General features: G+C 31.5%; 1 protein-coding gene across 4 annotated transcripts; it reads left to right on the top strand.

Annotated features, from left to right (window-relative positions):
* Nucleotides 1-2,187: 2,187 nt before the first annotated feature.
* On the top strand, nt 2,188-11,637 carry LOC8277324 (zinc finger CCHC domain-containing protein 8). Of its 4 annotated transcripts, none has more exons than XM_015723464.3 (10): nt 2,188-2,438; nt 3,396-4,069; nt 4,292-4,364; nt 4,548-4,623; nt 5,275-5,355; nt 7,112-7,248; nt 8,246-8,498; nt 9,731-9,794; nt 10,502-11,156; nt 11,485-11,637. In XM_015723464.3, exons 2-10 carry the CDS (start codon nt 3,454-3,456, stop codon nt 11,489-11,491), a joined length of 1,962 nt encoding a protein of 653 aa, XP_015578950.2. In that variant the 5' UTR covers nt 2,188-2,438; nt 3,396-3,453; the 3' UTR covers nt 11,492-11,637. The 4 variants fall into 4 exon arrangements, with proteins under 4 accessions (XP_015578950.2, XP_025014350.1, XP_015578949.1 ...); XM_025158582.2 differs by having other exon boundaries at nt 2,194-2,438; nt 4,283-4,364; XM_015723463.3 differs by lacking the exon at nt 11,485-11,637 and having other exon boundaries at nt 2,200-2,438; nt 4,283-4,364; nt 10,502-11,483.
* Nucleotides 11,638-13,186: the final 1,549 nt, after the last annotated feature.

The following is a 13,186-nucleotide window of genomic DNA, read 5'->3' as shown; positions in this document are numbered from 1 at the left end:
TATTTTCATAATAAAATCAGATAAAAGAATTTTATAATAGAGTTAAATTGTTTTAAATTATAATATAATATTTTTTATTTTTTTATTTTATATTATAGCTCAATATATAATATTTAAAAAATTTATAATTGATATATATACGATATTTTTATATTACTTAAAGTCAGCTTTTTAATTCCATTACCTTAGAAAAATATATTGACAATCATCTTTCCATAAAAAATATTATTTTATCTATAATAAATTTTTAATATTTGTACAGTTAATTTTCATGTTTGAATAATAAAATATAGTTTTATATACCAAAAAGTAAAAATATATATAGTCTTTTCAAAGAATTTCGTAAAATAAATCCTAAAATTTAGATAAACATAAATTTAAAAACAAAAATAATAGCTTTATGCAAAATATTCTAGCATAAAGTTAGTAGTGTCTAATTTTTATATTATCAAGTGTATAATAGAGTACAATCTTAATATAAAAATATGTATTGAAATTAAATAGAAAAGGAAGGTATTGGAATTTAAATTGCAAACTTAAACATTTAGACTATGAGAAAGTTCTCATGTAAAGAAACAGCATTAATTCATATAATACAAGACACTTAATATGACATAATTATTTTTAAGGAATATATAATATTGTTTGGAATACAAATTTTTAAATTAATAATAACTAAAAGGCATTGCATAATTATAGACTATTATTCTTATATTCTATTTTTACCTAACATATTTCTTTTTTCAATGGTGATTCTTAAAGGAAAAGGTCTCATATTTCTTTAGCCATGGAAGCATTAGATGTAGAAAGTTGAGTATAGTTATTATCTTTAAAAATATGAATCATCTTTAAAAAATTTCTTATATATTTAAATATTATATTTATCAATAAAGGGCAATGAAAACTTATCTTTATATTTCCGAGCTAAATTATTTACCGATAAACCAATTAAATAAATATTTGCAAGTGCATATATAAAAAATATTGTCCGACTACGTGAGTCTATATTTAAAAAAATGAAAATTTTATTAATCATGATGCAAAATTAATAAGTATAATGTTACAATCATTCTAATTCATATAAATACATAGTGGTTCTTTTAATGATCCGCAATTATTACACCATTCCTGTATGAGTTTGGTTTCACAATAATTTTCCTTCTTGTGTGAAAGGTCCTTCATGCTCCTGTATTGGAAAGCATTATTATTTTCAACGAATATTGAATCGAGGGTATAGAAGTAAAATGGAGTGTCTATGGATGGAACCCACGTGCTTTAAAGGATGTGTTGCTTTGGATTGTAAATCACAATCCCGTCCCCCCATGGTGTGAACATGGGATGGAAAATATATTGGTCGGGGACAAAAATATAATCTTGAAACGACGTCGTTATGGGGTGCTTTCTATGTGGCTAGAAAAAGTTAAATTGGTAAATCAACTTGTTGAAATCAATTGATTAAATATTATTCAGACTGTTTTCTCTTTTATTGTGTAAGAGATTAATGATTAGATAGATTATTTTTGTTGGCTTTTATTTATTTATTTATTTTATAATAAATATTGCCTATTTATTTTTTAAAATCAGACTTAGTCCTTTGCTATATATATATATTATATACATTGTAAAGGCTCTATACATTCTCAATTAACAAGTCCCTATATTATTTTTCTTCATAAAGGTTTGTGTTTTTAATATGTAATCCTTGCTGATTTAAATTTTATATTTATATATTATTTAAAATTATCAGTCTATTTATATTATATTTAATTAAAATTTATTTAAAAAAATTGAAAAAAATAATATAAAAATAATAAAGTTGAAAGGGATATTTTAGTATTACAAAATATATTAACTTACTAATATAAAATTTATTTAAAAAATTTATCTATTTTATTAAAATTTAATTTAGGTATAACTAATTTTATTTAAATTTAACTACTTATGATATTAAATTAACTTTTATTCCATTATAGATTCACATACAATTTATATAAATTTTATAAATTTCAACTAAGTTAATTTTTTGAAATTTGATTCATATAACTTAATATAAAAAATAATTTAAAAATTTTAGTGCCATTTCGTAGCTTGATTATTTAAATTATATGTAAGCCATTAAGTCCCAAATTCAATTGGCGCCGATTAATAAAAAGAATTATTTGAATAATTTTCATCTAATTCAGAAACAGAAAGAAAAACAATTATGATATCTTGGCCAAATGACGGAAAAAGGTGAAGACTACTCTGTTACTCGATGCATCTGATAATCGTCTCTTTCAAATAAATATACTCTAAAAATTAAAAGAAAAATAAAAAGGAAAAAGAAAACGAAAAGACTTTTTTGATTAGGGGGAAAAAAAATAAAAATCAAACAGATCCGGAGTTGGATTCACTTTCCCGTAGACACCGAAACGATAGCTTGTCACTCATCTTCTCAGGTAACTAACTATAAACCTCACTTTCATGCAATATACCCTAATTCCACTTTTTCTATTTCAATTATTAGCTCAATTTTAATTCATTATTGTTCCTAATTGGAAGATAATTATTAGCAATGTTTATGTCTTTTTAAGGTTTGATTTTCATTTCTAGTTGCAATTCAATTCATTGCACCATGCGATTTTTTTTTATATCAAATAAGGGATCAGACCGCTCTTAGAAAGATGAAAGAAAAACAAACTCTCATAGTTCGGAGCCCAGCTCTAACTACTACTTCTTCGTGAGTGAGGTGAGGTACTTCTTTCGTTTTGAATAGGGGTCGCCCCTTTTTGGTTTGAAGCAGCCACGGCTTTTGTCGTAGTCAGTTCAAACACATAAACCCAGTCCACTTGCAGCCATGTTGATCAAAATGACTAAGTTTCATGACTGGTTGAATTTATACTCTTTATCTCTTTGTGTAACTTTTTTTATGCTCTATTAGAGAATACTCTGGGAAAGTTATGTTTTTTCATATGTTTATATTTATTGTTGTTGTTGTTGTTGTTGTTGGAATGGTTGAGATGATGTATCATTGTTGCTCTTGCTTTTATTTCTTTTTCTGTTTGGTAATCTTCTGATTTTGATAATGTTTTAGGTTTTTTTCCTTTTTCAAAAATAGACTAATTTCTTCGTCTGTGTAGTGTAAAACACATGATTAGAATTAGTTTTGAAGATTGGGTTACTATGCGTAATGGCCCTACTGGGACTACCTTTTACATTTTTAGTTGCTGCTTAATTTGAAAGGCTAACTTGGTGTTCTAATAGTTGTTAAGGTTTCTAAGGAGGTGCAGGGTTCAACCCCTCACAATCTCCTATCTTTAATATATGTATGATTGCACTCACATACATTCATAGTAATATTTTTTCATGTGTGATGTACTGTAGTTTCTGCTCAAATATTTGGTGATATTGTGCAGATTACTTGTAGCACTTCAGTTTGTGCCTGGTTTACAGGAGAAGGTACTTATTCTGTCTATGGAAACTGAGGATATGATTAGCCTCCCAGATTCTACCAATTCTGGAGATGGCATTGAGAACAATGAACTTGATCAGCCTGAATCTGGGCCAGGTGAAGCAGAATCTCAACCTAGTAATTACGAGGCTGAAGAAGGCATGATAGATGGGCACAATATGGGGCTCAATGAAGTTGATATTGGAAATAAAACAGAAACAAGCGATCCAGAGAAGTTGGAGCTCAATCAAAATGATTTTGGGGCTGAAGAATGTACAAAAGGATCAAAAGATTCGGAGTTAAATGAAGAAAATGTTAAAACTGAAGAATGTTCAGCAGTGCAGGAAAATTTGGGAGAGAATTTAGTTGATGCTGTAACAGAAGAAGATACAATAGATCGGGATTATTTGTTTCTCAATCAAGGTGTTGTTAGAGAAGAAGGCGCCCAGTGTCTGGTGGAAACAGATGTTGACATGGATTTGGTTGATTCCCCTGTCATGCAAGTGAATATTGAAGTCGCTGAGGCTGTTGCAGTTTCTGGAAACTTGAGTAGCTTTGGCTTTAGATTGAATGCTCAGAATAGTTGCCTTGATACCCAAAATGAGAGTCTTATCCAAAACCACATGATGAAGGGTGGTCGTATCCTGTTTTTACTTACATCTTTTGTACTAGGTCTCTTTCAACTCAACAGCATATGGACATGTTAGCTATAAGAATTCAATAAAAATGAGCTTTGCATCCAAAATTCCAGACTTGTAAGCTGCAAAGAACTTAAGTGGATGATTTCCACTACATGTCATCTGCCTTTATGTTCTGATTCACTCATGTGCTTTCCATAATTCAATATGATAGATGTATCAGGTGTTAAGAGAGCAAGGATTGCATATAATGAACAACAACCTTCCGTGCATGTCACTTACAATTCATTAACAAGGTCAGGGTGGAAATACTCATTATATCTCACAAATCCAAGAATTTAGAGCTGTATGTCTTGGGTTCTCCTTTAAGTGTTTATGACTATTATATTTCTGGACTGAACGAGAGGCATGTGTACTAAAACAATTAGGTTGGTATTTTGATCAGTTTTATTATCTGTACTTTGTTGCACTTCATACAGAGCTAGCAAACGTAAGTTGGAGGAACTGTTACAGCAGTGGTCAGAGTGGCATGTACAACGTGGTTCATCATCTCAAGTAAGTACATGTTCTGCATGAACTGAAATGGTTTGTGTTTGGTTCAAAGATGAAGTGCAATTTCTGACTTTTTCATCCTTCTGGAGTGACTTAAGTGTCATGTGAAACTGCTAGGATATGCTTCTCTTTTGATTTTAGAATTCTTAGCTTAACATACATAGCATAAATTTGATTCACCACACTTTAACTTCTAGCACAAGCCAATTGTTCATTCCTATGGGAATATGGTGGTGAGAATGTTTGCATCCTGTTCTGCCATCTTATTATTTCCAAACTTGACATGCCATTTTGCCAGCACTCTGCTATGGTTCATAGCACCAATTAAGGCCCTTACAAAGGTAAAGTAGTGAAGCAAATCAGTAGCACTGATGAACATTTGTCGCTTGTCATAGATTGTATGTTATCTGGAATATAGAATGTTAATTCCTTGTGTAAGAAACTGCAAATGGCTTCTTGCTTTTGGTGTTCCTAAAGAACTGCAGTGAAGGTGTTTCTACATTGTGCTCTAAAGGATTCATGGGTTCTACTTACTGAAAACTAACTTAATCTTCTGGATAGAGAATGTATGCAGTTATCGTGATAGTCTGTTGCTATTTACTTGTGCCCTCAATTTGTATCTTAAAGGAACTGGTCTGAATTATTATTTTACAGGACTTGAATGAAGTGCTAGAGTCCGGTGAAGAAACATACTTTCCTGCTCTATGTGTTGGCACTGAAAAATCCTCTGCAGTGGTAAAAGTTTACACTTTAATTCTGACCTTGCCTATATCCAACTTGTGGACTGAAATTATCTCTATGTTTTGTTTTGGAAGTTATTGGCATTTCCCTTTATTTTCACTGCTAACGTGTCAACGATTTCTTCATTATGCAATGTAAAAGAGTGGACTGATAAGTATGCCCTGTTGTCCTTCATGTTATTATTTCCCTGATTTGGAGGGGTTCTAACAATTCTAGTGTGCCTTAATCTGAATTATCAAAATCAAACTAATGTTAATTATAGACTAGGAATTCACAATTTTGTTAACTCCAAACTATCTTTCAAAATCAAAATAATGTATTTTTGTTGTCTGACTTAAAAGACAATGTTTTTCAGTTTCATTTGCTTTTACTTATATGGGCAGGAATAAGTATGGTAGGAAGGTGTTTTGATTTTTGTTGTACAAATTCCTAGGAAAAAAATTCATGATGGGTGATGTTGATAGAAGAGGTTTGAGATTTCCATTATGAACATTATAGAGAGGCTCCAATAGGTTTGAACTAGAAATAATGTGGGTATAATGCAACAAGGATGCCTTTCCTAGGGAACCACATTAGTAGTGCACTACCACCTTTTGGTAGTGCATGAAGGATATTTGATAATACTTGATCAAGTTCATTAACCACATTAGTAGTGCACTACCACCTTTTTGGTAGTGCATGAAGGATATTTGATAATGCTTGATCAAGTTCATTGTTGAACATGAAATGTGTAATATTTCTTTTATCCCTTTGGTATATAAATGACATGGCTTTGATATTTATATTATCATGGACTATTGATTCTCTTCATGTCCTAAGACTAATAAAGAAGAATCCCCTATTTGGTGAACCATAAATAGTACCACGAAGTCCTCTTTTTGTATCAGAAAATCTTACATGGATCTCATGGAGATCCTACTTGTATCTTAGTATTTTATATAACCAATCTATACTTGTAAGTTGTAACAACATTAGCACTCTGGAGTTTCTTCTAATTTGTCATCTTTCAATAGAAGCTATTTCTGTTGATGTTCCTAATTCTTATGATTTTTTGTTATAGAATTACATCCTCCTTTTGTTGATGCGCTTGGGTCTTGGTTTACCCTTCTCAAATTCGTGTACTTGATATTCAAAAAGAGTTCCTTCTATGTGGAACACTGTACTTTTGGACCTTATCCTCTTCATTCCACTCTTTAAAGAGTGGACTTGTTTGCCCTAAGAGTGGACTTGTTTGGATTTCTACTATGATGTGGTAGCAGTTATGGAATTAAGAGATTGAATAGGAGTCTATGCCAAAGATGGCTAGGTTGAGACTTGAACATCAAAGAATTTTTAGGGTTTATAAAAAACCTCTAACATTAATTAAGTTGATAAGATAAGATGACTGCTGGAAAGTAGTATAAAAGACTTATACTAGGTTATATCACATTAAAAATCTTAGCGCCTGAATACTTCTATACCCTATTTAATCAAAATACTCATCTAACTTAAAAGTCGCATGACTATTTTATTGACTAAAATAATACTAAGCTGAAGTAAATAATCAAATAGCAATACTAGAAAAAGGGTATGCTCCTCCATTACACCATATTATAAGTAGCAATATCACTTTGTTAGATGGTGTGTCCACTAAGAGTAATTTGTCTTTGTTGGTTTTCTATCACCCAATAGGATACAAAGTTATGTTGTTTGAGTCTTCATTTTTTTATCATGTCTACTTCTTCCTTAAAGGGTTATTTTTTATATGCAGTCTTTCTGGATAGAGAACCAAACAAAGAAACAGCTGAATAATGATTTAATTTCTTCGGATAGTGACTCTGTGCCTCTTTATGATCGTGGCTTTGCAATAGGTTTGACTTCAACAGATGGCCCAAGTAATGTTGAAGGGTAATAATCTTTTATCTTCTGTATCATAGCAATAACTTTTGAGATCTAGCCTCTTGGCTTTGAGCTTCTTATATGCTCAAGTTACTCGGTTATCTAATGGTATGATTGAAGTCAATTCCTTTTCTCTTATATGTATCATATGCAGGTTCAGTTGGTTAAAATATATAACTTTTCATTTAAAGCAAGCATGAGATTAACATTTGCATTAACGATTTATAATCATTGCATGGCACGTATTGGAATGAAGGATAATAGCTAAATGTATATTTGGACACCTAAATTTTGGCCATTTGATCACCTTAACATCCTTAACTTTTGATATAACTTTTAGACACCTTAACTTGTTTCTTTTATAATAGTTAAACACTTCTTGACATGTGACTTCATTCAACATGTTCATCTGTACTGTACAATAGTGTTTAAATATTATCAGAGTATATATTAGGTTAAATCGAAAGTTAAAGGTGTTTAAGATGTTATGAAAATAGAGTCTAGGTGTTTGTTAGGTTACCTTACAAGGGGTGTGTGTGTGTGTTTTACGTATTGCTTTCTATGCGTGCATATTCGACATCATTTGGTTTTCTAGACTTTCTTTTGATAGTGTAATGCAAAGATGTACGTGGTTGGAACCCTCATTGGTGTCGTGTAGATCTAGCTTTTAAAAGTGAATCAAAATAAGTGTGGGTTTGGGGTTGTTGTTGGGTGTTAAAATAAGTCATTGATAATGTATCAATTACACTCTTAATGAATCTTTTGCTAAGGACTTAGTGCTCCTTTATTTATTATTCTACTTTCATCATTTTTTCCAATTTTTGTTTTTGTTTATTTTTTTCTTGATATCTGTAGTTTCACGTTTATACTTGTAATTTACAGTTGTCTCATATCTGGCTTCTTAGTTTGGCTTCAGAAGCATACTCCCTTCAGTGTTCTACTTGCTTCCTTTGTTCGTTATGTTGGAGAAACCAGCATTTTTAATATCTTACTTCTGTTTATATAGAGGCCTGGAAATAGTGAACGAGGCTGCTCGCTGTTTCAACTGTGGATCTTACAGCCATGCTCTAAAGGAGTGCCCTAAGCCTCGTAATAATGCTGCTGTTAATAATGCTCGAAAGCAGCATAAGTCGAAAAGGAATCAAAATGCTGGCTCGCGCAATGGAACTCGTTATTATCAGAGTTCCTCTGGCGGAAAATACGAAGGATTAAAGCCAGGTTCTCTCGATGCTGAGACAAGAAGACTTTTGGGTCTTGGGGTAAGCGCTGGCGTCTCTAAATTAAACTCTATGGTGTGATTTCATATTCTAGAGGTTTAGTATTCTATGAATACGACCAACTTATATCTGGTTTAATGCTAGAGCATCTAGCCAAAAATTTAAGATAATAGGCAAAGATGCCCGTATGCCATGTTAGGCTTTGTGCAACTCCACACTCGCTTTATGGACTTGATCGTAGGTGTAAGGCCTAGTTGGTGAATAGTGATGACAATAAATATGCAAGGCAAAAATGACGATTTGAGAATCAATCAGCGGTGTTTCTTTTTTTTTTTTTATGTCAAACAATATAGTGGCTTTTCTGTTTGATGTACACATTTGAAGGGAGAATATTCACACTAGAGCAGATTATATATGAAGTTTTATTGAGGATCATCATTGTTGGCCTTTTGGATTTTGATGGTATTTTTTGGTGAATGAACGATGCATTTCGAGGAAATCTTATTAAGAAGTTTGAAATTCTTTTATCTGCTTATATGTTCAGTTTTTCTTAACATGTGTCACTCCATACTGAGTAATAAATAAATAAGGTTTGTTTTTTCTGGTCACCAGGCCAATAAATAATAAGGGAATGTTTTGGTCCTACTGCTTCTAAATTAACTGTCATGGATGACAAATGAGCTTATGAGTGAGAATCAGAAGCTATCCTTGTCATAATGTGTACTGCAAGTTTTGTATAATAGTCAGACATTTGCAGTTATGAAGGTTGACCATTTATTTTCAGAGTCTTCTCAGTAGGAACATCTTTCTAGGGAACTTTTGTCTGGTATGATAGTGGCTATAGGCTATCATTCACCTTAGTTTTAGGTCCTGAGCTGGCACATTGCCAAGTTCCATCTGTTCTTAATTCGGGCCGCCTTGGAACCTAGAGCAGACCCCAGCAGAAAAGGATAAGTGTGGTACTCATTTGTGCAAGACAAATATCTACATGGAACCCAACTTCCTTCAGTGCACCCCATCCTAAAAAAGGGATGGGGGGACAGAGAGGAAAGATGAGAAGGAAAACCAACTTTTTTGTTTGTGCCTTTATGAACCTTAATTTTGCATGTTGGCTTTCGTAAAATGTCAGTCCTGATTTCCAGAATCTTGTTCCTTGTAACTTCATGAGCTTCAGTATTGTGTTGATCTTAGAATTTTTAAGCACCTGAAGATGCTTCAATTTTTTTGTTGATAATTATTGCTGAAATTGCTTTAATTCTTTTTATTGTCTACAGGAGCTTGATCCACCTCCTTGGCTTAACAGAATGCGGGAACTAGGATATCCCCCAGGATATCTAGGTAATCTCTTAACTTGCTTATCTATTTTTCCAGTCTTTTCAATTTTAGTGCTCCTACTGACAGGAAATGGCCCTGTACTATCTTGGGAATTTGTTGACCATTCATTTTGTTACTACTATCCAACATTAGGGAGTTTTAGTGATTGGGTACTTGAGGATCATGGTATCGTTTGATCGTCGCATATGGTTGAGAATACAATTCAATTCTTAGTTTTATGTACGTAGCATTTGTAAATTGGATATATAAGTTAGTATGAGCTGTGGTTTAGATCTGGAAATAGTTACCTGGCTAATGCATTCCGTACTGATATTGTTCTGCACATTACTCGTGCACGTATAAATGTGCCAGTGCATGAGAGCACCTCTTATTGTCAAAGTGGAGGAGTCTGAAAAAGGACTTGACAATATCCACAAATTAGAGATTCTTTTGCTTCCCAATGTATGAAACAGAATATTCTGTGCTCAATGGTCATAATTATCACAAGGGTGACGATGTTTATAATAGGAGAGCCTCTGTTATAACCAATCTCAGCAAACATTATGGCAAAATGCACTAAGATGCTAATAAGGGGTCTGTCCATTGCAATAGATTTGTATTGTGGTTTGTTTTAGACCAATGTACTCAAATGGTTTCTTGATATTATAAGCTGTAGGCTGCAAGTATATTCTGTTTATGCCATGATACCACATTCTGACTACAAGTTTCAGACCCAGATGATGAGGATCAACCTTCAGGCATCATAATATTCGCTGATGGAGATATCAAGGATGAACAGGAGGATGGAGAAATCATTGAAACAGAAAATCCTGATCCACCAAGGAAAATGGCGGTTGAATTCCCAGGAATAAATGCACCAATCCCTGAAAATGCTGATGAAAGACTTTGGGAAACTGGGCCTTCAAGTTATAATTCATTTAGGAATCGACCGTTCCGTAAATCAGACCATTCTTCAGAAACTATTAGCAGATGGCATCACCACGAACAAAGAGGCTCTAGGGATTCCATTGATGAGGGGCCTCCTGGTGTTGACCCAGTCTTCAGTCCATCTAGTTTCCCCCCAAGATATGGTAATTATGATTCCAGTTACAGTTCTGACAGCCTTAGAGGTTCAACAGCATCCCTTCCGAGATCACGTTCTGAAAAAGGAAGGAGGAGCCCTGTGGTATATGAAGATTTTGCTAGTCATAGTTCATCACCATTCTCGTCTTTAAACAAACGATCTTCACCCAAGGATAATGACTCGGATAGATTGGAGAGTGAGACTGATGAGAGGTGGAATTACTCTCGACTGGATTATTCATACCGAAGCATTGATGAGCATGACCGCTACGAATATGATCGCCACCGCCATCGTAGTAGGAGGTGAGTCACAGTATATAATGTTGTAACATTATGGCATAGATGTGATTTAACTTTGTAAAAAAAAAGAAAATTGAAAAACAAGATGAGGAATTTGTTTTAGTTTTTCTCCCAACAGGAGTTGCATAGTTCTTTCTTCAGCAACAGGGGAAAAGGGGTCAAAAGGCTGTTGTACAAATAATTAGATGGGGTATTTGGTAGTTGATATTTGTTTACTTTACAGCAATGCGTTCCTAAGGCCTTAAATTCTGTTGTAGGATTCATTCGGAAATAGTTGTTGATGCTACTGCTGCTATTGCAAATTGTGTTTTTGGGAATTCTTTTTGTGCAGATCGTGATGCAGAAATTGGAGATGGACTGTGTAAACTTGAGAGACACAATTGCTGCAATTTTGATCATGGATTTGCATCATTTTTGTCATAGATGGTATTCTTATCATGGACGATGGATAACATTGTCTTTGAAACAAGTGAATTTCCAAGCACTGAAACGCCCACACACAATAGAGCCTTAGAATGTAAGGCTCAGAAGAAGTTTGGTGACCTCTAAATGTGAGTTTTGCATTGAGCTTGGAAAAGTGCCTTTCCAATTTCATTTTTTATTTTAAATGATTTCCTCAGTTTTGAAAAATTGCTTTCCTAAAGGCAGGTAAATGGATTATTTTTTAAAAGCGGTTTATAAAAAATTTTAAATATCAATATACTAAATTAAAAAAATTTCAAATCTGTTTTTTTGAATATTTAATAGATTAAACACATTTTAATAGTGTTTCTGATAGTAATTTTTTATTTTAAAGAGTATAATTTCTATAATAAAGAATATTCATATAGAGTAAAATATTTTATTTAAGTTCAATAGATTATATTTTATTTTTATTTCTATAAGTATTAATAGATTAATTTTTGCTGTTTCTCTTTTTTATTTTGATTAATAGAAAAATGAGAATTATAAATATTAATTAAATCAAATGTATATAAATTTTTAGTGCATTTATTATATAAAATAGAAAATGAATTTTAGTTTTTTATATGTATTTTATATTTAAAAAATATAATTGAAGCGTTATTTTATCACATAATTTTTTAAAGTAAAAAGTTTGAAATATATAAAAAAAAATGTATTGCAGATCTCTCAATCATTGATATTTTATTGTTGGCATCAGTTTTATAAAATTGTTTTGATCTCATCATTTAAAAGTATTAAACAATTAAAGTTAGTGTTCTTGGTTTTATTCTACTCGTTTATTTGAAGTTTGATTGTTTGTATTTGTTACTTAATTTTAAATTTTAAATTTCAACATAAAATTATAAAATTATGATAATCCATTTGTTGATCCAAATGTGCTTTAGAGATATTTTAGGTTGGCTGATTTTCTCATTCACGAGAATTTTCAAGTTTTATCATTTACCAATATTATTGGGATATGACTATCACAATGTTGCACATCTATTAATTCAGAAATTATAATATTCCAGAATTTATTCTAAATTCTTTTAAGAAATTATATAATCTCAGTGATTTTTTGTTTAGGATTAATACCTTTTGTTTAACGGTCCAAATTTGGACTAAGACCTTATTCATTTATTCACTAGAATTAGGAGTAAGGGTTAAATAATATTTACTCTTTTAGATTTGGTCTTTCTGTTTTTTTTTTTTTTTTAATTATTATATCAACATCCTTTTAAATTTTAAAAATTAACTATTACATATTTCATATTAGTTAAAGGATTAAACTGGTAATTTAATATTACTATTTAATCTTTAGATTTATCATTAAATATTAAATTCATTCAAAATTCGTTTTTGTACCAAAATAAAGTAAATCTTATTTCTAATACAAGTTAGTTTAGAGTCTAAAAGTAATAATAATTTTTAACTATTTATTTTATTTAAAAATTTAAATTAAACTTTTAATAATAAATTTAAGAATCAAATTGTAATTTTAAATTATCAATTTAGTCTTTAGACTAATATTAAGAAGTGGTAATTAGTTTTATTAAAACTTAAGAGAGTCTTGATATAATAATAAAAAT

This window comes from Ricinus communis, chromosome 5 (genome assembly GCF_019578655.1).
Source record: "Ricinus communis isolate WT05 ecotype wild-type chromosome 5, ASM1957865v1, whole genome shotgun sequence".
NCBI lineage: Eukaryota > Viridiplantae > Streptophyta > Magnoliopsida > Malpighiales > Euphorbiaceae > Ricinus > Ricinus communis.
Note: the sequence above shows the minus strand (reverse complement) of the source record. Positions and strands in the feature narration are given on the sequence as shown.

Coding starts and splice junctions, on each gene's coding strand:
- LOC8277324 (XM_025158582.2), top strand. CDS start 3,454: ATGGAAACTGAGGATATGATTAGCCTCCCAGATTCTACCAATTCTGGA. Junction 4,365..4,547: donor ACTTACAATTCATTAACAAG/GTCAGGGTGGAA, acceptor CACTTCATACAG/AGCTAGCAAACGTAAGTTGG. Junction 5,356..7,111: donor CTGAAAAATCCTCTGCAGTG/GTAAAAGTTTAC, acceptor TTTTATATGCAG/TCTTTCTGGATAGAGAACCA.